The sequence below is a fragment of the Papilio xuthus genome, unplaced genomic scaffold (genome assembly GCF_000836235.2).
Source record: "Papilio xuthus unplaced genomic scaffold, Pxut_1.1 DF829758.1, whole genome shotgun sequence".
In the NCBI taxonomy this organism is placed as follows: Eukaryota; Metazoa; Arthropoda; class Insecta; order Lepidoptera; family Papilionidae; genus Papilio; species Papilio xuthus.
This window is the reverse complement of record NW_013528891.1, coordinates 2,972,524-2,998,113: the sequence shown is the minus strand read 5'-3', so window position 1 is coordinate 2,998,113 and position 25,590 is coordinate 2,972,524. Positions and strand designations below refer to the sequence as shown.

At 36.8% G+C, this 25,590-nt stretch overlaps 2 protein-coding genes across 7 annotated transcripts in view; one reads left to right on the top strand and one right to left on the bottom strand.

The window, feature by feature from the left end:
- The first annotated feature begins 6 nt into the window (after nucleotides 1–6).
- EloC (transcription elongation factor elongin C) lies at nucleotides 7–1,789 on the top strand. Its single transcript, XM_013314629.1, has 3 exons — nucleotides 7–67; nucleotides 325–517; nucleotides 925–1,789. The coding sequence occupies exons 2-3, from the start codon at nucleotides 369–371 to the stop codon at nucleotides 1,064–1,066; spliced, it is 291 nt and encodes a 96-aa protein (XP_013170083.1). The 5' UTR covers nucleotides 7–67; nucleotides 325–368; the 3' UTR covers nucleotides 1,067–1,789.
- A 1,921-nt stretch (nucleotides 1,790–3,710) lies between these two features.
- The window catches only part of Fak (protein tyrosine kinase 2 Fak), a 128,310-nt gene continuing 106,430 nt past the window's right edge, over nucleotides 3,711–25,590 (bottom strand). For 5 of the 6 annotated variants that reach the window (XM_013326393.1, XM_013326385.1, XM_013326380.1 and 2 more), the window contains 25 exons: nucleotides 21,649–21,761; nucleotides 17,740–17,924; nucleotides 17,168–17,323; nucleotides 16,814–16,893; nucleotides 16,302–16,458; nucleotides 15,911–16,055; nucleotides 15,449–15,570; nucleotides 14,945–15,028; nucleotides 14,251–14,332; nucleotides 13,948–13,983; nucleotides 13,042–13,167; nucleotides 12,818–12,898; nucleotides 12,197–12,361; nucleotides 11,485–11,617; nucleotides 10,694–10,826; nucleotides 10,065–10,206; nucleotides 9,560–9,764; nucleotides 9,358–9,488; nucleotides 9,124–9,278; nucleotides 7,087–7,203; nucleotides 6,620–6,722; nucleotides 6,297–6,364; nucleotides 5,952–6,172; nucleotides 5,433–5,543; nucleotides 3,711–4,902 (listed from right to left, as the gene is read on the bottom strand). In XM_013326393.1, the coding sequence (XP_013181847.1) occupies nucleotides 4,365–4,902; nucleotides 5,433–5,543; nucleotides 5,952–6,172; nucleotides 6,297–6,364; nucleotides 6,620–6,722; nucleotides 7,087–7,203; nucleotides 9,124–9,278; nucleotides 9,358–9,488; nucleotides 9,560–9,764; nucleotides 10,065–10,206; nucleotides 10,694–10,826; nucleotides 11,485–11,617; nucleotides 12,197–12,361; nucleotides 12,818–12,898; nucleotides 13,042–13,167; nucleotides 13,948–13,983; nucleotides 14,251–14,332; nucleotides 14,945–15,028; nucleotides 15,449–15,570; nucleotides 15,911–16,055; nucleotides 16,302–16,458; nucleotides 16,814–16,893; nucleotides 17,168–17,323; nucleotides 17,740–17,924; nucleotides 21,649–21,761 (3,589 nt within the window). In that variant the 3' untranslated portion in view covers nucleotides 3,711–4,364. The remainder of the gene's footprint in view (nucleotides 4,903–5,432; nucleotides 5,544–5,951; nucleotides 6,173–6,296; nucleotides 6,365–6,619; nucleotides 6,723–7,086; nucleotides 7,204–9,123; nucleotides 9,279–9,357; nucleotides 9,489–9,559; nucleotides 9,765–10,064; nucleotides 10,207–10,693; nucleotides 10,827–11,484; nucleotides 11,618–12,196; nucleotides 12,362–12,817; nucleotides 12,899–13,041; nucleotides 13,168–13,947; nucleotides 13,984–14,250; nucleotides 14,333–14,944; nucleotides 15,029–15,448; nucleotides 15,571–15,910; nucleotides 16,056–16,301; nucleotides 16,459–16,813; nucleotides 16,894–17,167; nucleotides 17,324–17,739; nucleotides 17,925–21,648; nucleotides 21,762–25,590) is intronic. The other variant, XM_013326373.1, reaches the window with a different exon arrangement.

Sequence of the window (25,590 nt, the reverse complement as noted above, 5' to 3'; positions counted from 1 at the left end):
GTAGCTACCGGGGGTTCCACGGTCAGTGTGGAGGAGCAGCGTTCGCTCGGCACTGCTGCCGGCTCTGGTGAACATTTTTATAATTACTACTAAACATTTAATAGACATTTAAGTGACTGGAAAATGTTCAGTTAATATAATTGCTAATAATCTTTGTAACCTATATTTATTAATGTAGTGGAAGATATCTATGGCATCCTATCTAATACCGCTTTCAATGGCCACACTACTTCACAGCATGAAATGTTATATATGTCAAGTATTGACAATATAAAATCTTCAGCTTGAAAGAAGAAATCTATTTTAAAGATTGATCTGTTTCAGTTGGTGATGAGAGAGTGTATGGAGGTTGTGAAGGTCCAGATGCAATGTATGTAAAGCTGGTATCTTCAGATGGACATGAATTCATAGTTAAGAGAGAGCATGCACTCACCTCCGGGACAATCAAAGCCATGCTCAGCGGACCAGGACAGTTTGCAGAAAATGAAGCCAATGAAGTTAATTTTAGAGAAATACCGTAAGTGTAGTTTTTGTTACCTTTATGATAGGGTTTAAAGGATATTGTCAAATTGTGTGCTTATGTTAAATCTGTAAAAATGGACAATATTGTAAAATAAGGGTAACTACATAACAACATTAGGAAAATGGTTTTGTAGAATTTTTTAATTTACAAGTTTTAGCCACAAATATGCAATTTTTTATACTTTGTCTTGGATCACTGAACATACAATATCAATTACCATACACCTCTGAAACCGATTTTTATGAAATTTTATATACATATTCAGTAGTTTTGAGAATCTGCTACTATCTATTTGTGAACTTGGCACCAATGTAGAACATAATGTAGAACACATAGGCTACTAATTAAGTTTTTTTTAAAGTCCATTGCTTGCTTTCTATATAAATTGTCTATGGTTACAGGTCTCATGTGCTACAGAAGGTGTGCATGTACTTTACATACAAAGTGAGGTACACAAACTCTTCTACCGAGATCCCGGAGTTCCCCATTGCTCCGGAAATAGCCCTGGAACTCCTCATGGCTGCCAACTTCTTGGACTGCTGAACTTTAACACTGTGGGCGTTTTTGTTTTTTATCGCGTCATTTTTAAAAACAAACTAATTTTCAATAGGCAATATCACTAATTGCTTCATAATTCTAACTTATTCATTTGACTAGATTAGTATGAATTTCAGGTAGAAATTATTTCATGAATAAGATTTAATGTTGGTAACTATTGCTATTAGGTTGGTACACCAGCACTTAAAGGTGCGTTTTCATTGATAATTTAGAGCCATAGAGCATGTCTACTAACTATTGAAAACGCACCTTAAGGTTATTATTTGCATTTGTATTTATCATTTAACTTTCAGTTGAGTCTTAAATGAGTTTAAACTAAAACATCTTAAATTGAGACCATTCGATTTAAATTGGATCACAGTTCTTTGGAAACACTAACCAAAGGAATCTGGCCACAAGAAAACCTCTTTTGGGTGTTTTTTTCTTTATTCTTAGAAGTTGATAAACAAATATATTTTGTAATTTCTCATACATGACTAAGGAGTACCTGTACCTTAACAGTTTTTAGATTCTCAGTTGAAATAAACTGTATATTTATACATAAAAGGGATATAATTGTTTGTCTGTTCTTTTAAGTAATAGTCTTAATGCTTTTATAATTTTCGTCATCAATTTCTAATTTGGTTTAATTTTTTATGTAACATCATTTTTCTACCATTTGTCAAAAACGTTAGGATATTTGTAATAAAATGGTATTTCCCTTGAAAAGTGTTTGGTTTTATTTTTGTTATATTCATAAAATTTTAAGTACAGTCGCGGAAATCAACGGTGTTCCACTTACAAAAAAATACATTGTTTCTTGCATCGAGACACATTGAGTCGCCTCAAAGCGTACGAAACATTCAAATGTCGCTTTGAAGTTGGACCACCGACAGTTTCCCCGACTGTACTTATTTATAAAAATTATACGTCAACTTGCAAGGAATTTATAGGTAAAGAAAATAAAAAGTATTGTAAATGATTTGTCCTTTATTTAGTTTGCATAAACAAAAACAGGTCCAAATCAGTATCGGCTATCTGTAAAATAATCTCGGCCTGTTCACAACTACTATATATGGACTAAGATTTCTGCTTACAATATTACATACTTTGGAATGACATTAGGCAAAAAAAAAAACAACTTTACAAATAAAAATCCTCGAAAGTATCATCAATAAATAAATTCTGACATAAAATTATAAAACTAACCAATTTAATGATCTAAGAATCTAAACAAAATTCCATCTGAGATCTCTAAGCTTATATTATAAAACTTTGGATAAATGTTAAAATAATTATTGATAACCGTTTCGTTTTGTACATTTTTACAGAAAAAAAAACTAGCGTGTAAATACTGAGTTAGAAAACTAAATGCTGGGTCAAATTGTGACACTAGATTCAACTTAACTAAATGAAAATGTACATACATTTTTATTAATACACCATAGATTACAGAATAATACTAAACTATTCTTACGAACCATAGACAATATAGAGGAGATTAATGCTCTGTAACGCAAATCATTTAAACTATAGACAATATAGAAAAATGTTTATTCTGTTACAAAATTAATCACATTATACACAATAAGCATAAAAACTAATTAAGTGTACGTTTAATTGTATGAAAATAATCAATATTTTCGGTGCTTTCTATTAATTAAAATTAATTGCGAGTTTTTTTTTTTTATTTTAAATATATATTATTTTTTTACTGGCAACATTTTTACTAACGTCAGTGGAGTACAAAATGGAGTCTTGGAATTTTAAATGAATTTTTGTTATAAATGTGCAGGAAATATATGGATATGTAGAAATTCTCCATTTATATGTGAATATATGTATGATAACATGACATACGATATCTCAGAAGCGCAACAATGCCGATGATATGTTGATAGTTATACAACTAATATATAGAGACTTGGCGCATGCGCGATTCATTATAACGGTAATACTATAATTAATAAAGCACGATAATTTGTAAAGCCCTTTTTCCACTACGTTTATGATCTCTGCCACAAAAACACCAAAAAATTAGTTAATATATCTTCCTGTTGCGCAATTCCAGACATTTATGAGATATTGAAAAAGATTCTAGTATTGAGCCGATAAAAAAATCTAATGTTCATTTTTTTTCAAATTTACAATTGCATGCGCAAAGTCCCTTATGACTAATCCGATTATTTTAATACCGCTTTCACATATTTCCTACCGCAATTTCTAAACTGAAAACAATAGACCAAGTAATTGTAGATTTTTTATCTCAATTTTTTTGACTATTTTTTAGGAAATTGACATTTCATCATAATCATAGGAAGTTATGATTACGGCAGGACATATGGGGGCGGACACGATGAAAAACATTCCAATAATACAAAAAATATTTGATGAGTACATGATAACACACATCCTGTGATACATTGCAGCGTCACATTTTATATAAATACATAATATATAGAAAAAATGTATATAAGGAATACAAAATATTTTTATATTTAAAAAAAAACAAAAATTTTTATATTGTGTTTTTCTTTGATTTTTTATATTTAAAATAATCTATAAATCAAATAAATTATAATAATAATAACGTTCGGTTTTCACAGCGAAAATACATTAATAAAAACACAATCTCTGTTTTTTTTACAAAATATTTTTGTATACGTTTATCGACAATGGAAAACGAAATTAAAAATGTGACGCTGAATTCACAGATAATAAATAGTTCAGTGTTGTAACGAACACGTGGCGTCTAACTGCTACAGATTATATTGAGCAAAAAAAACGAACAAATTGAGAACCTCCTTTTTGAAGTCAATCAAAAAGTTAATTAGCGACGCTACTACGAGCACAGCGCATAAGCTCCCAAAACACAAAGCTCTCAAAACTCTACCACAGCACCAGAGCCAGAGATAAAATAATCCGAATTATAGTAACTGTCAGTTTTCATTACCAAATAACCTAAAAGTCATTTAAAAAAAAAACGCTGACTTTTTTATTTTTTTCAGCGATGGAAACCAGCATAATTAGCCATACAATAGTATAAAAATAATAAGTACTTTCAAATGTCGAGTTTAATAACAAAGCTTTTTTTTTTCAAATTTTTTGTATTAAAAAATCCGAATAACGGATTTTTTTCCAATTGCCTACATAATTAGCACACTATAGAAGCGGGGTAAAGTAAAATCAGTAAATGCTCGTTACAAAAACAATTAAGTCTAATCTCTTCATAGCCCCATAAGTAAAGCTGTTTGAATCTCATTCGAGATGTTAAAAAAAAGATCCACTAAAAAGCAATTATTTATCATTCATCATTCTCTGCGGGGACCATTTTTTTATTCATCGAGGAGTATATAGGGGGTTCTATTTTCCCAGATATCGCTTGTACACGACTTTTAACAGATTCTAAAGGTGCTAAATCGATTTTTGAATCATCACAAGACGTCGAATGTTGGAAAGATCCGCCCACTTCAGTGTTGCCATATATATGTTGTGGTTCTCTAACATTGCCATATAAATTATAATTATGTATAAGTGTGGACACCCTATTCGAGGTAACGGGAAGACTGTTGTGTTCTTTAGGGGAATGTTCAGTGGTCAGTATTGTTGTTACTGGTTGGTTTATTTTGAAGTCTGGTTTTGGTGGTGGGGGCTCGTCTTGTGTGGAGGTCTGTGGGGGGTGGGTGTTGGCAGGGGGTCCGGATGGTGGGTGTGGGGGGTCGTTGTCTGGTAGCAGTGCGGCGCGCCAGTCCACCTCTGGATGTCTTTCACGGATGCAATCTACCACGTCGAGTAGGTTTTTGGCGTCCATTGCCAGCACATGCGCCGCTGCAAGCATGCTCCTTGGGATAATAAAACAATATTTATCAATAAGGAGAACTGAACTAGCTTATCATATTAAAATTATCTAAAACCTAAATAAATGTCATTTTGTTATAATATTACAAAATCTAGCTAAATAATAAGACAAATAAATTAAACTTTTCCTTAAGATTTTAATTTTTAAATCATAAACGACGCCATAAACTTACAACACTCGTCGATTAATATCAAATATTATCCATACGAAAGTTTGAATGTACGGATGGATGTTTGTTACTACAGATATTTTCGGAACAGTTGAACGGATATAGTTGACATTTGAAATAGATGTAGAACATAGTCTGGAAGAACACATAGGCTACTTATTAAGTTTTTTTATTCCTTTAGTACATCATAGAGTTAGAAAGTTAACTGACGTTGCACTCTCTCCAGATTTCTGAGACGAAAATCTCTGTATAAAACATATCGTCATCCCTGTCTATCTTTGGCAATATGTTTTAAATGGAGATTGTAGTTTTAGAAACCCACGATTAGTGAGGTATGATCATACTTGGTGTACTCGTGCTGCAACGTGGTGTCTGCGTAGCGCACAGCCAGCCGCATCGCCTCCACCAGCGCCGCCATGTCCTTGCTCAGCACCTGGTGCGCCATCTCCACCTCCCTGACATCATACATACATCTCATACATTGACACATACACAGACAGAAAAATGTACGATGCTTCATCAGATTGTCTTTTCTAGACTAGCTTTTCAACGCGACTTCGCTTGCGCGGAATTTGAAATTCTTACTAATATTATAAATGCGAAAGTTTACAAGGGGGAACGGATTTCGATGAAATTTGGCACAGATGTAGAACATATGGAAGAACTCATTAGCAACTTATAAAATGTTTTTTATTTTAATTCGAAGCGGACGAAGTCGCATGCGACATCTAGTAGTCAAATAATAAAAAGTGCTGGATATTCACGCTGTTTATTTAATATTATAAAGAAGAAGTAAGTTTTATTTTTAATTTTTTTTAATTCATGACATTCAGACAAATGTTAATAGTGTTAAATATGTATACCTCTGTGCGGAGGGTGGATATGGTACAACAATGAGGTCGACAGTGGCGCAGAGGGCGCGCAGGTCGTGACCCACCGCGCGCACGCAGGCCAGCAGCGCGGGGGGTGCGGGGGGTGGCGCGCCCCCTGCGCCCCCGGCACCCCCCGCGCCCGCCGCCGCCGCCAGCCGCATCACAGCGCGTACTACGCACGTCGTCGCCGCGTACACCGGCTCGTTCACACCCTATACAATAAAAAAAAATATGTGTTCGAAATCGATCAAACAAATGTTTGTCAAATTGGTTTGATCAAGCTATTTGTCAAACATGTCAAATATTTAACTTCAATGAATTGTAAATTTTGCTTACTTTTTCTTCTATTACTTTTGGTTTTGTTTTAACTGTGTTCGCCGGACTCGTCTCCGAAGAATTTGCTCCTGAAAAACGATTTTCATCATTATTTTTTGCAAATAATCTAAGTTACAAATCGATACCCAACTGAACGCCTTATATATTTGTAAATCTCGGCTTACTTTAGCTTATTTTGGCTAATATTGGCCTATCAATAAAAAAAAATATTGGCTTATTTTGGCTTAGCTTAACTTATCTTGGTTTATCTTTACTTATTTTAGTTCCATTTAGCTTATTTATACTTATTGTGAGGTATATTGTCATATTCTGAGTCACATTACCTGATTGGGGCTGACTAGATCTGTGCTCGTGTCCGCTCTGCTCTGAGTGTTTGTGCTCGCTCGGTTCACTCTCAACAGCTACTTGCATGTTGGATAACCGTTTCTGTTCAAACGAATAATATTATATTTATATTATATTATATTAAAAAAAAAAATTGAGTCCATAATTATGACATGATTTTTGTAAAAAAAAACCAATGATGTCATAAACACGAATTTTAAACATTTTCTCCTTCATCATTCATTTACTCAAAGAAAGTAGAGACAACAATGTGTTTTAAATTAGACAAAATAATAGAACTAGCTGTCGCCTGCGACTCCGTCTATGCAGAATTATAATAAAATGAGTAGTCTATGCGTTATTCCGGACTACGTTTGACATCCATGCCAAATTTTATCGAGATCTATTCAGCCGTTCTGGAGATAACTTTTATATTAATAAGATAAATTTTGAGTATAAAAATTACCAAATTATCTTCTTGCATCTGAAGCCATTTGCTGTCTTCTTCACTCTGATGTTGCTGTCTCGCTAGTTCTGCGAGCAGTCTCTTCTCCACAGCCTGCTCCGTATCGAATTCTGGACTCTGTATACATATGTATAAAGTTCAAATTCTTATATCAAAAATGATATAGCATTAAAGAACTAACTTTTTAAATTTATTATTAAGACAGTTAACAAATAATTTTGTACAATATGTTTTTAGTATATTTGTTATTTCCCGATCTGTCACCAAAAAATGCTTTTATTAAGTTAGTTCTTTTTTTATATTTTTTGAGGAAATCATACGTGGATATAAAAAATTCATGGATATATAAAAACGTGATAATTTTTTATAATCTAAAAGCTGAAATGCTAATCGAATCTGCAAAAAAAGCTTAATATCAAAATTAATCGGAATACTGTACAATATAATAAACTTTATTACTAAAAATGGCTCAAAAGACCAAGAAGCCAGAGCCGTTAACATTTATTTTTTGTAATTTTAGGTGTACAATTTTCGTCCCGATTAATTTTAATTTCACGTATGGTTTCTCAAAGAAAGTGAATAAGGTAAAACATAAAAAAATAAACGAAAAGTCTACCGGAGAAACCCAACGGACACAAAAAACTCTGCAAAAGAAAAGAATAGACTCATTTACAAGAAAAAATCTCAAATTCACCAGGATAAGTATTATATACATAATACGTGTTACATGAACGAAAAAGGGACTATATTTATTATATAAGGATTTGAGGATAAATATTTTGGCAAAACTCAACGGGCATGCATTCAAAAATTTTGACTACACAAACTACCTTCATCCAAAAAAAAAAGAAAAAATCGAAAAAAAAAATTGCCAATGACATGCGTGCCGGTGTATATAACCAAATTTAGTTCTTTACTCAAAATCACCTGAGTGGGCTGCGACGTTTGTATTACTGGGGAGCAATCTTGACGAGTAGCGTATACAGTGTGCGAGTCCACTGAAGACGCTGACACGAACTGAGGTCGGACCTGACCGGAGAAGGCGGAAGTGGACGCTATCTGACTCGCATTCTGCGAGGAAGAGACCTGAGGCCTGTACAGCATGGGCTGAGCGCCCTGCACCACGTTGGACCCGTACGCCTGCTGCGGTGCGTACATGGGCGGGACCACGCCCATCGGCTGCCCGTACCCGGGGGGCGGGGCCGGACAGCCCTGGGGGAGGGGCGACTGGAAGTGAGTCGATTTGGATATCTGATGGCCCTTAGATGGCCCCTGACCGTATTGCACGCCTTGGACTATGCCCACGGGGACCCCAAACGAGGTGGGATGGGATGCGGCCATGCCCGTAGCTACCGCTCGGTACGCGGGCTTCATGGCCTTCTGCGCCGCGATGGCCGCGCAGCTCTTGACGTTATCCCCGCCGAAGTCATATATCTCCTCGACGAGGGGGGGATCCGGCTGGTGGCGCATCTTGTTCATAACGCTGGCGGCAAGCTGGGCGTTGAGGCAGCCCTGGACCGAGAACTGGCCCACGTCCTGGTCGCGGCGCGTGCGCGGGGGCGGGGAGGCGGGCACCGAGTGCTGCCTGGTGAAGGGCGCGATGGGGACAGGGGAGCCGCGGTGCGAGAGACTGCCGCGGGGGTTCCTCTCGAGCGAGCCCATGCGGATGGGCGCTCGCTCGGCGGAGAGGGAGCTCCTGGTGTTGCGCTCCAGAGACCTCACGCGACTGGGATACGTGTCGGTGGATGGATTGGTCTCGCTCTGGCACGGGGAGGAGAGGTCGGTGCGGGGCTCGAGGGCGGTGTTCTGGCAGAGGTTGTCGCAGCTCTGGCGCGCGTCGACGACGCCGGAGAGGGTCTCGTCGCGGGGCTCGTTGTCGGGGGGCGCGAGGGGGTCGAGGCGGTGCAGGCTGGCGGCAGGGATGGGCGCGGTGTGGAGGGGGATGTCGATGAGCTCGTCGGGCTGGGGGCGGCGAGCGGGCGGCAGCTGGGTCTCCGGTAGCGCGGGGGCGAAGTCGACGGCGACGGTGTTGAATACCGATGCGGGCGTGGTGTACGCCTGGGGCTCGATGGCGCGCGCCTGGTTCTCCCGCAGCAGGTGTGCCAGCACCAGCGGGTTCTGCGCCACGATGTAGGTCTGTGGCGCTCCACCGGCACCGACGCCTCCGCCCGCCGTCGACGATGAATCTAACACTGTACACAAATAAATTTACATTCTCACAATCCCAAAGGATAGGATATGTTTGTTATGTGTGGTGTTGTGAGTACGTACCCGGCGGCAGGTTGGCCGGAGGGCGCGAGGGTTTGGGCGGGGGGTCGTCGCCCCAGGAGGCGGCAGCCACGCGGCGGTTCTCGCGCCGCATCGTGTCCCAGGCCGTGCTGCGCTCCTCCTGCAGTATCTCACTACAAAAACAAAGCAAATAGTATAAGAGCGATGGCAGACAAAGCCAGGCAGAGTTTGAGCTGAGACTTACAAGAGGGTCTCCTTGAGTGCGTGTGCTGCAGGTCGCTGGGAGGGCTCGTATGCCCAGCAGCGTGACATGAGTGAGTAGAGGCGAGGCGGGCAGCGCGGCGGGAGGGCGAGCCGCTCGCCGTTCTCCAGTTTGCCGATCACGTCGTTGTTCTTCACGCCGCTGAACGGCTTCACGCCCAGCATCAGTATCTCCCACATACATACACCTACAAACAAAAATCGAAGTTATAATAACGTCTTTTATCACATTTTAGTCTAATATGATAAATTGTGTAATTATCTTGATCAAGGCCACACAAGCTGTAGAAAAACCGCATTTTTCACTATAGATGTCATCATGATCAAGAGTGGAACTAAAAATTTCGATAACATCATACAAAAACGTTGACAGATGACAGCCCACTCTTGACGTTAGCCCCAATCTACTTAGAGCCAATTTTTGTTTTTGACTTTATTGCTAAATTATAATAAATTATTTAATTTAAAAGATAACATAATATACATACCAAACATCCAGACATCAGAGGCGGAGGTGAATCTCCTAAAGTTGATGGACTCTGGCGCCATCCATTTGATGGGCAGTTTGCCGCGAGAGGCCTTGTAGTATGACTTGTCGTCTACACGCTTCGACAGACCGAAGTCTGCTAACTGGGAACACGATATAATAATCACTTGGCACGTTGAAACAAACAGTGCTCTTTTGAACGACATGCCAACTCTTGTAAATTATTAAAAGGAAAAAACTAATCTGGCAATTGACTTGGCACCTAGGAACCAGGAGTGCCAATCTAAACAAAGTCCCAACCGTGCTAATACAAAAACATATGATGTTCAGACATCAAGTTGCAATCATTTTTGCATCGCTCGTGTGGCATCTCCAATAGTGAAATTATAAAACAGACAGTTCAGATGGATGGATGGATGTTTGTTTGAAGGTATCACCAGAACGGCTGCATAGATCTCGCTGAAATTTGGCATAGATGCAGAACATAGTCTGGAAGACCATATTAATTTCAGTAAGTTTTTTTTAATTCCGCGCGAACGGAGTCGCGGGCGACAGCTAGTGTATTATTATATCTCTACCTATAAGTTAATATAAGACAGACAATTATATATTTCTTATGTATTATAATACCTTAACACATGTAGCAGTGGAGACGAGCACGTTCCTGGCTGCGATGTCTCGATGTACGAACTTCTTGCTCTCCAAGTAACTGAGTGCCGTCGACAGCTGGTAGATGTACAGCACCAGGGTACATGTCTCTAATCTAAAAAAATGGATAATTAACATATCTATGAGAGAACTAGGATATCTTAACATGTGAGGGGCGCTGCTGTCGCGGTTGGTACCAGTCCATTGTCAGAATGGTTAGTGAGGGGACATAAACGTCGACATTTTAGAAAGGCTGGTGTTGCGTCAATACTGGCACAGTGTCGGATTTTTTTCCTAACAATACTTAGATAAAGGAGATATAAAAAAAATAATAGACAGCTACAGTACAAAGAGGGCATTGTAACATTTTTGGATATTGACTGAGGGGCGCTAGTGAGCCATCAAATTTTAGTTTGACTTATGCCTTCCAGTTCAGATAGTCTCGTCGGTCTAGATAGCCTATGGTCATTTATATAGAATAAATATATAAAATAATTTATTGAACAAAATTAGAAAAAGTACGGAAAAGTAGTAGGTATACTCATATCGAGTTATACGTCTATCTCTTTTTTCCTTTCTAATTTATATCTTTTGTCATGCTCATGTAACGAAATTTATTTATTTATTTATTTATTTACATGGAAAACTTACAGCTATAATAATCTTATTAACTATAGACTAGACAACTGAGAGCCAATGACAAGTCTTCACTTATAACAATTATATTATTATTATTTGCTTACAAAGTTAATTAATCGTGTAAATAAATGAACCTGTGTGCATTCTGCTGTAAATAAGCTCTCATTTCTCCTAACGTGGCGAGCTCCATCACGATCCATATCGGCGGGGAGCTGCACACGCCCACTAGACCTATGATGTGCGGGTGTGAGAACTGCTGCATTATGTCTGAAAACAAAAAAAATATTTATTCTTTTACTAATATTATAAATGCGAATGTATGGATGGATGATTGTTAGAAGGTTCACAGAACGGCTTCATGGATCTCGAAGAAATTTGGCATAGTTGTATAATATAGTTTGAAAGAACACGTAGATTAAGACATAATGTCATCCTTTTCTTTGTATTGCAAAAAGTTGAGATAGCATGTTTGTTCATTTCAACTATGGACATCGAAGTCTCGAGCCGATGATCCAGACTAGGTCTAGAGAGGTAGCTACCATAAATTTGGTCTTATTCAAAGTATTTTCATATGTATTTGACATTTTTCAATCCTTATGCCACAGAGGACAAGGGTGACCACACGTATATTCAGTATAAAAATTAAAATATTGTATATTATTTGACCAGTCACTAAATTCCACTAGAAAAAGTGTCTTGACAGACAGACGGACAACAAAGTGAGGATCACTTCCAGTTTCACTAAGGGTTCCAGTTTTTTCTTTTAGAGGTACGGAACCCTAAAAATTAGAATTAAAAAGGAGTATACTTGTCATATTAGCTATTCGTGTCTATTCGAGTACTCACAAGCCTCTTCAAGGAACTTCTCAGCGGTGTCGAGATCCGCGTCCATCTTGCATGTCTTGACGGCGACGTGCAGCACGTGCTCGCCGGCGCCGCGCCCCTGCTGCTTCTGCAGCGCCAGCTGACGTCGTAGTGACGGATGGTTGGCTGACGTCACACGACACGTGCCTACATCACAACCACACAACTCTATAAATAGACTGGCTATAACACTTTGTATTTTGTGCCTATTTCATTTTGATGGTATCGCTTTGTGTAAGCAAAAGCTGTCATATCGAAGCAATCGCCTATCCATTTATAGAAATCACATTGACTCCCATAAGTTTTAAGGGTTCATCATCAGCTCACTATAGGTCCCCACTGAGGGGCTCGGAGCCTACCCTCAGTCAGAGGTGACTAGGTCATAGTCAACCACGCTGGCCCATTGGTTGGGTTGACTTTACACATATCTAAATCTCTTCAAAAGCTGGATTCGAAACTATAGCCTGCAGATTACAAGTCAAGTGCTCAACCCTTGAGTCAACTACGCTCTAAATCTACGAATACTGTATAATAATTTGAGTAATAGTTACTAATCTTTGTACTGGTTACTGAGAAATGGTTACTATAATAAGATTAACTTACCCTTATGCACATCACCGAACTGTCCCTCTCCAATGATACCGGTCAGTTCGATTTGATTACGAACCAACTCATAATCTCGAACTGAAACATTAAATTTAAATTTTATACTAACCAAAAAAATATCAAAAAAAAAATTAAAAAGGAGCTTTAATTATGTTCTTATTAATTAAAAAAAAATAGACTATTAGTCAGATTCGAATGAGTCCAAACTCGATGAGGTTCACCTGCTGGTGTGGAGTAGTCTGCATCATCATCAACAATCTCCGCGTAGTCCTCAGACAGTATGGTGGCAGTATTCGCCTCCCACGAACTTGTCTTGCCCTCTGATGAACTGCTGCTCATCTCTGCTGCTATATATTTAAAAAAATATATAAATATACATAAATGTATATCTTACTAATATTATAAATGCGAATATTTAGATGGATGTATGGATGGATGTTTGTTTGAAAGTATCTCCAGAAAGGCTAAACGAATCTCGCTGAAATTCAGTATAGATGTAGAATATAATCTGGAAGAACACATAGGCTACTAATTAAGTTTATTTTAATTCTGCGCGGACGGAAACACGGGCATCAGCTAGTCTGATTTATGTATAAAGTCCTCCTTTCACGATGTTAGTAACCATATTTCATAGAAACAACTTCACCGATTTTTATAAAATTTTAATATATAATAGGTCTGAGAATCTGCTACTAATTATTTTTTAATTCTACGTGGACGGAGTCGCGGGCTAAAGCTAGCATATTCGTAACTACAGGACAGATATTAATTGACATTTTTGTAGGATACATACAAAAATTTAAGGCTTCACTAAAATGGTTCAACATTTTTAAAGGTTCATCCGTAAATATTAGTACATTTGAACATAATCTATGGAAAGATAAAAATATAAACTAGACGCAATTATAATACAGATAATATAATAAAAAAAAGAAAATTTAAAAGACATAAAGATTCTACAGACAAGCTGAAATATATTTTTAATGCTTAAATAATAAATATCACATGCTTATTTTTATTGATTCCACATGGAACATACAAAGTAAGATAATAAGAGATTTTAAGCAAAATTATAAAAAAAAACTATTTAATATTTCTAGCAACACTTATTTTAGCCTATGACTTACTTTTACATTGACAATTGAGTTGTTTCCATACGGTTGCTAGAAAATTATTATAAAAAAATCTTACTAATATTATAAATGCGAATATTTTGAATGTATGGATAAATGTTTGTCAAAAGATATCTCTAAAACACTTGTACTCATCTTGCTGTAATTTGGCATATACGTAGAACTACTGGTAAAACACATAGATTATTTACTAATATTTTTTTATTCCGCACAAACGAAGTTGCGGGCGACAGCAAGTCAATTTTAGTATTTGGATCAAAATTAATATAGTTTTTATTAGTAAATAGTGAAACTTACTCGTTCTATTCCATAGAGATGTTTGCGAGTCTGTAACCAGTCTGCAGTAACCGTCCACTAAATCTGCTAAACTTTCTGCCGCCTGAACATAAAAATAAAAACAATTATGCTCCAAATAAAAAAAGAAAAAAAGCAAGAAAACTATGTAATATTATGATTTTCTTGTATAACATCACATTAACACAATTAATTCCAGCTTGATATCTTCACGCATTTTTGAGAAAAAGGGTCTTGACAGACAGACGGACAACAAAGTGATCCTATAATATAAGGGTCCCGTTTTTTTCCTATGAGGTACGGAACCCTAAAAATGTTTTTTATAGATGTGAGGCGAGCAGAGGGTTACATAAATTCGCCAAAATAGCGAAGTTATCCATATGTGCAGATGACTTTCCTGCCTTAATTCGACAGAGGAGGGGATGCACAGAAAGAAGATTTTTCCTTCTTATACGTCTCTTCCACCAACTCCACCTCCCCTTCCAATTTAATTACAAAGGGATGGGAATATAAATAGGTGCAAAATTAAGCCTCTGACACGTAAGGAAAAGTTCTTTTTTTAATGTTAAAGTTTTCGTACTGCTGATTTAATAAAACTCTATTTGTGTTACTTATGTTTTTGATAATAAATTCAACCTTGCCAAATATATTAACTATAAGTTGTTTTTTTTTTTTAATTAATTAATGATGTAGTTACCTCCACAGTGCTGCACATAATAGTGAGGGTCTCTGTGGCGCCCTTTACTCTTAACTGCAGCGCTCCCTTACCACACGAACCACTCTGCAAAGACAATTTGTAGTTAAACACATTCCTTAAATTTAAACTAGATGGCGTTATTCTACATTATTCAACTTAGTATATTTCTATTCAAATATCTTGACGGCTCAAAATTATGTGCGTTGTGCAGTGCCTTCCCCTGCATAAAAATTAAAAAAGTATTCCTTTTTTATTTTTAGGAAAATCTTAAAAAATTACTTATTTTTTAATTAAATTTGACAATAGTCGTTGCCATGACAACAGTCAACAGATTACTTTGTATATAAAATAAAGTATTTTTTGTATATATTTTGTATATTCAGTTCTACTTCCAGTCTTGATCATGCTGACATTTAATGTGAGCAAAAGGCAATTTTCCAAGACTCCTACTATGTCCTGAGCCAGCGAGATATCTGAAATGTAATATACTTAATAGAAAGTGACCTGTGTCTGTGACTGCTGCGTGCAGTTAGACTTGAGAGTGTGGAGCGCGACGATGTCACTGAAGGAGGCTATCTTGGTGTACGTGGGCGGCTCTCCTGCCTTGTGGGACACGTATGATATGTCTGAAATTAACAAACATGATGCTAAACCCGTTCTAATCCAACAACATAAATCAATATCACATTGCATAGGTATTTAGGAGCTGAATAAAAGTTACAATAGTACCAAGCTTCAATTATTACTCCATTAACCGTTGGTTTCTGAGACCAAAATAGAGATTTTTTTATATCATAATTTATATAGAGATATAAAACATATAATCATCCCTGTCATTATCTTTGACAAAGCAGAGATAACAATGTAATTTAAACAGCGATTCTGTTATCAGAAACCCACTGTTAGTTGACCTACTTGAAAGGTCAATGTTAACTGGTCATCCATACAATTGTAATATAATCATACCAATATCAGGTCCAATAGCGAGCTCGACAGGTATAGCCCAGCCCCCGCCGAGAGCCGCGGTGAATGTCTCGCGATCGTAGCCGTAGTGCGTGTGCATCGTCTCCACGTACCGCAACATGCACTCCACATCACTCAGATTGGCCACCTGGAATATAAAAACATGATTAAGTAAATCTTAGAATTATTCATAATGGATTGCATTCGACTAGTCAAGCATTTCCATTCGATACCCATGGATTGGTTTTGTAAAAATATCCTCCGCCATTTTGTGGCGGCTGTCGATCATTTACGAAATTGAATTTAAAAAAAACGGAATTTTCATCAGAACTAAAAACGCATATTTAATCAGAATTCTTTATGGTGAGATGGTGCGAAAGAAGTTTCAAAATACCTTTTTGAATTGCTGTTGTATGGCCTTCTTGAGAACTTTGGGTTTGATAGCATCGAGCACAGACTTGGGCAGGAACTTGTGTAGTCCAAACTCCTTCTCTAAGTACTCTATGTTTGACTTCTTGTCTAACGATATCTGCATATCTTTGCAGAAATATCTGGAAACAATGATGTAGTGTATGCATAAATTTAGTGTTGTTTGTCTCGAGCGTAAACGCCATAAGTACATGAAGGAGAGAGGGGACGTCAGTTGATGTTAGACCTTTGGACCGGTAGCACTTGTCGGTACGTGAACGAGCTAAATATAACGCAACGAATGCCACAAATAATATAAAAATAGTTGCCCCACGATCACACTGACCCTGAGAGTTATCTAGTCCAGGTAATATTAAATTGGTAAAAACATCTATACTATGCTGTTAAACTCTCACTGTTCTTTTCAGATTTATTAAGTCATTTTGGAGTTAGGTTGTACAGTCATACATACATGCAAACTTAAGTTAAATAACTTACTTTATTTCTAAACAACATATTTGTATCGCCAAGTCCTGATCCACCATAGGATGGTTGGCGTTGAGGTAGTCATGTCGCACCTGAAAATTAATAATTCGATGAAGATTAGTTTTTGGTTTTAAATCTATACCAGACTCTCATCCAGAAATTTGATAATAGAAAAAAACTCTAGAATACTAAAATATTTATGGTAAAACAGTTCTCATATTATACTATTAATTATTAAAAAAAAAACACTTTATCTCACAATTTTCGCGAAATAAGTTAAAAAGATCACATATTGCGATGTGCTATTTTGGTTTTGGAATATCTCAATTAGTATACATCAGTGTATATTCCAAGTGTCAAGTGTACCTGGTCGTAGTAATAATGGAATGTGACACGGTCCGCGTCGCACAGATCGCGCAGGTTTGCGGGCAAGTAGCGCACGCGCAATTCCAGCCGCCATTCGCTGGCCGGCCAGCGCGCCGCTAGCTCCGACACCGCTGTGTCCTGGTGGATCCATCGGATCTGCGAAAAAACAATGGTATATAGTAAATTATGTCACAACGAACACGCAAAATTTTACTAATATTATAAATGCGAATTTTTGGATGTATGGATGTTTGTTAGGAGGTTTCTGCAGAACTGCTCAACGGATCTCGATGATATTTGGTATAGATGGAGAGCTTAGCATGGAAGAACATATAAGCTACTCATTTTTAGAGTTCTGTACCTCGAAAGGAAAAAACGGAACCCAGAATCACTGTGTTTTTTTATTCTGCGCGGACGGAGTCGTGGACAGCTAGTAGAAAGTAAATGTCATTGTAGAAATTTCCTAACTGACGCCGTCCTCAAGAAGGAAGTTAACCGCTGGAGCCTCTTTAATTTGCACGTGGAAAGTATGAACAGCCTGTATAAAACAATATGATATAACTATGTAGTACCTTGCCAGTAGTAAGCCGCCTGGCTCTTAACGCATAGCATGACGCGTACAATCGGTCACCAGCGGCAAGTCGCGCCGCCAGTAGCCGTAACACAGAGCGCACGTCCTCCTCGGGAGACGCACGCACCACGTTGAACCCGCCATTGGGCAAATGCACCTTTAGCGTTGACTGGTCGCCCGCCGCGCCTGGAAAGAGTAAAAGAAAAGGTGTGTAGGATTTTCCTTTTAGTCTAAAATATCGCTGACCCCACTTTGATATTTTCGTGATGAAACCTGGCCATATCTGTAACATAGATGTTAACGCAAACGAAAGATTAACTTCTTACTAAAGTTTCACAAAAAAAAAATTAAATCTTGATATGTATATTGATTGTTTATGAAATCTTACTAATATTATAAATGCAATGTTTGGATGGATGGATGTTTCTTTAAAGGTATCAGAACGGCTGCATGGATCTCACTAAAATTATGCATAGATGTAAAGCATAGTCTGCAAGAACACATAATTAAGTTTTTTTTTTAATTCGGGCGGACGTAGTCGCGGGCGACAGCTAGTGTAAAATAAATGTCAATATTAAATCACATTAGCTTAGTTACACATTTTATACTAATCAAATCATTTAATCACACCTAGTAACTTACATACATTTAGTCAGAACGTGTACATATATGGTGATACCACTACAAAACTCAATGACAACCCTGACATATTTATAAAGACGTATAATGCACAACTGTATAATACCATTCAAACTTTATTGAAGCTCGGAATACCGTTCCTGAGGCTGCAAAGACCAATATTATTAGCATCGGCTACAGAGGGACTCAGGAACGCTTTCCTGCACCAGCAGTAGACCCAGCTGATACCCCACATAGTTTGACATGAGATCGCAGTTAATTACGAGCCGCCATAAATCTTGGATGTCACTATACATAGTGATGAGGTTAAACGCAACGCTAAACACATTCATTTGCGTTAAGTTAGAGGTCATGAAAAAGAGTCGTTATGTATCTACGCCACTGGTCTATATTTTATTCACGGTTTGTGATAGATTCAAAATTCAATATCTTTATTGAAACACAAAAAAAAGTACCAAAAAAGTCCTTTGGCTCATGCACTAGCTTGCGCTATATCTTATGAGCCAGTCTTTTGAATCCATTCTGAATCTTACTAATATTACAAATGTTTAGATGGATGGATGGATGTTTGTTTGAAGGTATCTCGAAAACGGCTGTATGGGTTGCTGAAATTTAACATAGATGTAGAACAAAGTCTGGAAGAACAAATAGGCTACTAATTAAGTTTTTTTTATAGTGCACGGACGAGGTCGCGGGCGATAGCTGATCTATAATATTTATATCTACCAGTAAAAATCTGTTCTTAAAACTTGTCTCTATTCTAACAAAACAGTTCATACATTTTCAAACGAAACCTTCGTTGTTTGCCTTCATAATTGTCTAGTAAATAAAATTGACATGCGGAACATTACACAATTTTAAGGAAAACGAGTATACGTTGTGTGCCTAAAATAAAAGCAAGGTTGCTTAGCGTTGAAAATTGTTTTTGAAACAGTCGGTTTTTACTGCCGCAAGAAATGTACAAAGACCTTTGTTACCATCGCGCATAAGTACATCGAAACAGAATGAGGAGGGTTCATAATGCATTGCACTATTTTTGCTGTGAAAGCTCACCTTTACTATGACTATATCTTTAACCTTATATTAGATTTACACACTAAAACCTCAGAAGAAGTAGATTCAATTTTATAGCCTCCTTTATCTAACTCGTGAAAAAGTAAGATAACAAAAAGTTCTTTTTTAGTTAAAACGAAATCAATTCTCGGAAGGATGGCTTGTAGACGTACAAAACGAAAACGAGATATAAAAAACATAATTACTATTCCGCCAAATAACCTTAACATGAATATTGTAAATCATAAGTATTTTATCTTTCTATTTTACGATTATTATAAATGCGAATGTTAAGATGGATAAATGGATGTTTGTTACAAGGTATGTTCAGAACGGAACTCGCTGTAATTTGGTATAGATGTAGAACTCAGTCTGACAGAGGACAGAACACAAAGGCTACTTATTAAGTTTATTTTTTAATCTGCGCGGACGAAGTCGCGGACGACAAAATATTTACTAACTTAACTGTAATACTCAGAGACGTTTATAACACACTTAAGCACTTCAATGTATTTCTCATACTAATTCATCATTGATTATTACCTTAAGTGCATAAACTTATATAAAAACGGCTAAACACTCACCTATATTTGTCCGGTGGTCACTCAGACAGGGACGTGAGTGTTTTACCGTTTTTATATAAGTTTATTATAATGTCTCACGAAAGTTTAAATAATACTAAGTACATAGTGTGTCAGTAAGTGAAATTTTGATTATGCAAGTAAATTACTAACCAATTATAAATAAGGATCTATTAGAAGGCAAATATAAAAGTGCATTTACCTTCCTTAAAAATTAGCCTGACAAATGCATTTACTTTTCAAATACTCAGTATTGTTTTGACATAGATTATTATATTAGTCTATGACATATTCACATCTATATCAAGTAAATAGTAAATGTTATTTGCCGGATCAATGAACAGACAAATTAATTGGTTTGTTGCTCGTAATGTAACACGGAACTAATCATCTGCATTTAATACATAGCTACTATGTATACATATATTATATTACTAGCTTTTGCCCGCAACTCTGTCTGCAAAACTAAATTAACAGTGGTAGAGCCCGCTTTAACATCTTCGCACGAATTGGCCTGGCTCGTCCGGTGAAATACCACGACCATATAGAAGACAGGCGTGAAGTGGAAGCAATTCCGCGTGCAGTCTGATGTGCGTCCCGGAGGCCATATTTAGTCGTCTTTCCCTTCCCACCCTTTTTCTTATAAGGAAAGGATGGGAAGTGGAAGAGGACTTTCCGGATGAGAGGATACATGGGAAGGGAAAATATTTTCTTTCTGTGCATCTTCTCCTCCGTCGATTAAAGGTAGGCAACGCATATGCAATTGCGTATGTCTATGGGCAACGGTCACATCGCTATTTCAGCGATTTCATGTGGCCGCTCGCTCATTTGCAAATTAAAAATATAAAAAAATGTAAACAAACCGACAATATTTCTTTTTTGTGTCGATCATTAAGTCCGTTTCAAAAATATATCAAGTAATACGAAAGTTGACTTGAAGTGTACTCGTTAGGGTTGCCTCCGTTCCCGCTTCATTACCGACCATTGACCGGAAACGAGGACATCCCTAGGGGTAGCAAGATAATTGGCGGATTGTTCAAAACTCTACCAAGACAATAAATTATCAATTATATTTCTTAAATTGTATAAGAATACTGTCAAGACATTTTAAAGATTGTTATAATAATAATTATAGAAGAAATGTGTGTTATAAAAATATAAAATATTCAGTATATTTACATCTTTTAAGCCATAAATTATTAACAAAAGTATAGTCTTATAAAAGAATTACCACAGTGTAAACTCACATTAATTCGAATAGAATTAACAATGTTTTCACAGACAAAGAGATAAGCGGCATTTGTTCCGGTGACGTCGAGTGGTCGGAAACAAAAGCGTAGCCTATCGCCAATTAAAATATCGACGAACATTCAACGCTCATTTTAATTTCAGCTACTCGAATAACTCTTGTGCGAATTAAACAGATAATTGAACTTCCAATGTTCCAATTTAATTATTTTTACTAGACTTATCAAAAGCGCCATCAGCCGATGATCTAGACTGCATCTATCTGGTAGTAAAAAAAGGAACAATATTCCAAAGGTAATGGTAACGGGAAACACATGAACAACAGTTTTTGTTTTATCTATGTGGATCTTTAGGGATTTTTAGTAATTCAAATTACGTAGTATACGTACCATGCGCGGGCGCAGTGGCGGGCTGTCGCTTGGGCGAGCCACCAGGCGGCGCTGGCTGCATGGCGCGCGCTAGCGGGCCTTCGCCGCAGCGGCCGCCACCCTCCGGCTCATGGCTGTAACAAAAACAAAAATATTAACAACTAAACTAAGATATCCAATTCTTCTGAATACAATGACTAAACTATAGCAGCTCTCTTATGATTCGGTCTTGTGTAACTTTAGGTTCGGTATGCTGTAGGTTGAATTAGGGAGGTGTTAACCACCTAATTAACTTATATACAATTAACATAATTATATAACAAGAATCATTTAAATCATTAGCAGGATAGCAGGTGTTTTAAAAAACGTTACATTTAACATCCATATTTCGTCATAAGAAACTAAAGACCAAAGACTTTAAAAAACATAGAACATTTTATTGCTTGAAATTATGTCTAAATTCTTGAAATGATCTTTATTCCGAAACAAATCAAACCTTAACGAGTAAAATAAATGTTAAAGTCATTCGATACTGTAGAGCAATTTTCTATTTGTTTCCCGATCATTTCCCATTCAAAGGTTCCCGTAGCATCGAGACTGATCCTAATTCCGAACAGCCACTGTGGAAATGTTTATTGTGATATTTTTATCTATCTCTCATTGTGTATTAGATATTTTATCTTACTGCGAATTTCAAATGTCGATACATTTCTTCAGAAACATGTTATCTTAAATCAACGGCAATGAAGGAGATGGCAATATATTATATTTTTGTTAAAATTTTTCGGCAATGGAAACATAAGGTTTGACCGACAGAAAACTAATATCAAGGAATGATATACAAACAATCTTACTATTTACTAATATTATAAATGCGAATGTTTGAACGATAGATGGATGGATGGATGTTTGTTAGATGGTATATCCGGAACGGCTCAACGGATTTCGGTAATAATTTAGCACAGACGTAGAAAGTAGCTGTTGCAGTTTTTCAAATTAAGAATATTCACTAGACGAAGTCCCGGGAGACCGCTATTTCGAAATGTGAAAATTTTTAGACAATCTAAAAGACAAAGGGTTTATTTACTTTTTTTTAAAGAACAAAAATGTCAGTGCATTCTTACCATATGCAGCCAGTATGTTCTAAAAACGGTGAAACGTAAATCGAAGACATCACTCTAATACGTGCGTATATTTCAAAAGACTACAAGAAACAGAACTTATTATAAAAAATGAAGTTAATCATGATTTTATATGTTTATTTATTTATTTATTTACTTTACAGTTAATAATATAAACTATATGTTTGTTTAAATGCATTTATTACAAAACATTTGACCTTAGTCTTATTATAGAATGACTAATGTTATCGATTGCCTCTTGATTATACTATCCTTTCATATGTTTTTAAACATGAGTTTTCACTGCTTAAATACATGTTTGTTAAATACATCTCTTTGTTAATAAATAATAATACCACGATAAATTTGAAGTAAGTAAAACTATAAAGAAATTTTGCATATTTCCAATGATATAGAATTTTTTTGTGTAAACCACGCTGGCCCAGTGCGGGTTGACTTAACAAATGTCATTGAATTTTGCAGATATGTGCAGGTTGCATCACGATGTTTTCCGTTACCGAATGACTACAGTCTAGACACCCCTAACTTAGGGTTGGTAGCCCTTCATGGGGAGGTATAGTGAGCTGGTTATGATGAAAACTATTGAATTAAATAAAAAGTACAAGTGGCAACCCTAACGCCCCTGCTATCCGACAGCCGACACAGTGAACGTAATGTTATTTTGTTACGGCAAGACACTGGAAAATTAGGTTTGCGCGTCCATCTTGAAACTGGGAACACTATTTTACAGCGCCTTGGCTGTAATACGTTCATAAAAAAAAATCGTCTCGTTTAAAAAGATTTATTATATTCATTTGATTTCATCGGAGGTATGTTTCCATTGTCACATTTTTATACAGTATGTTTTTAAATTAAGAAAACACACGATTAGATTTGCTACATACATTTTTATTTAAGCGCACACTAATTACATACTTTATACATCACACAATTCAAATTAATTAGAATTTTCAATCAATACGTATCGCTAATAGCTTCCATTTGCCTCTTGTATGTCTTTAATTATTCACAGACGGATCTGGCTGTTGGCCGTTGACCGCAGGGCTGTTCAACCCCCAACCCAGCCCACCGCCAACCCCCTGCAACCCTACACGCATCGATTGGACATTCGGCGCATGCAAATGCACCGTGCGTCGCCACCCCCGCATTAAAGCGCAGCTAAATATATTTGGTATACGCAACGCTAACAAAGGGTTGTTGAACGCTTGCATACTTATGAATATCTTTCATTTGTTTTTATTCAATCATGCACGTTACTTTGCTTTCTATGCTTATTAAGCTTGTAAACTAATAAAGAGTAAAAAAACAAGCAAAAGCAAGCTTAAAAAAGATTATATTATACTAGCTGTAGCCAAAAAAACATTGTTAGTAGTCTATGTGTTCATCCAGACTATGTTCTGTATGCCAAATTTCAGCGGGATCCTTTCCAACTTACTAATACCATCAAACATCTATCCATTCATCCTCCATCCATCCATCTAAACATTCGCATTTATAATAATCTAATACTAAATAGTTATAATGTGTTGCAAAGGAGATTGTAGCCCGTTTCTATGACGTCATAGTTTTAAAACGAAAAAAATAGTGTTAGAAAAACGGATATTTTTTTTAATAAAATAGATTTTTCATCTGTATCTGGATTCATTGTTTTGAATCTGTATTTTAGTAGTGTTTGCTGACAGATCGAGGTCATTGAACATAAAAAGGTCAATAAACAGCATTTCAGTTCTATCCACAGTTGAAATATGCTATTCAATAAAGATTTTACGACATTCTGGACATAAGCCAATACCGCAGCAAGTCTAGACACGTGGGACTATTGTTATAACCTAACTAGGTCTTGGACACAATCATACCTGGATGCTCTTTGAATCATAAATAGAATATTTATTAGCGGGTAATGACCCCTATTCCTTGGACAATAGGGGCGATAGTTTGTGCAACTGTAATTTGCTGATTAGTCGTGCGTGTGGCGGAATGTTGTATTCAAAAAGCGCTATTGTCATTTGTTAAAATTAAAATATCAATTAGATTTACGACTGTCATACCAAATGGGTGAACAAAGAAAAAAAATAGTGTTGTCTTTATTTTTCCTAATAGACTAGAAAGGGATGCCAAGATGTTGGCAAGAGATGGAATTGATAATTTACCGTTCATAACTTCCGGACAGTTAGAATTTATTAATTCTCCCGACCAATAAAGTTTCCAATTTTGTAAATGAGTAAGCCAAATATCTAAGGTTATCGTACAAAATACAGAATGGAAACTGACCGTAATAAAAAATCAGCAAATTTGAACACCCCCTAGATAACTATTAAATTGAATACTAGGGCCACAACATCTGGTGAATGTGTCGAAAATGCGTAGCACAACGCCCTTTCTCCGCATGTAGACGCACCCTTAGGTTGCAATAAACAAAGACTTATAAAACAATAGACAAGGCAATGAATATACTATACCTAATATTATATTAATACATTATATATTGACATATATATATATGATACATTATATAAGCACAATTTAATCATCACCATTAGCTCACTATACGTCCCCACCAAAGGGGCACGGAGCCTACCCTAAGTTAAGTGTGATTAGGCCATAGTCAACCACGCTGGCCAAGTGCGGGTTGGTTGACTTCACACATATCTTTGAATTTCTACTCAGATATGTGCAGGTTGCATCACGATGTTTTCCTTCACCGTAAGAAAGTCGGATAAATGTACATATGTAAATCGGAAATCGAAAAACACATTGGTACATGGCGGGATTCTAACCAAGGACCTGCAGATTGCAAGTCAAGTGCTTGACCCCATGAGCC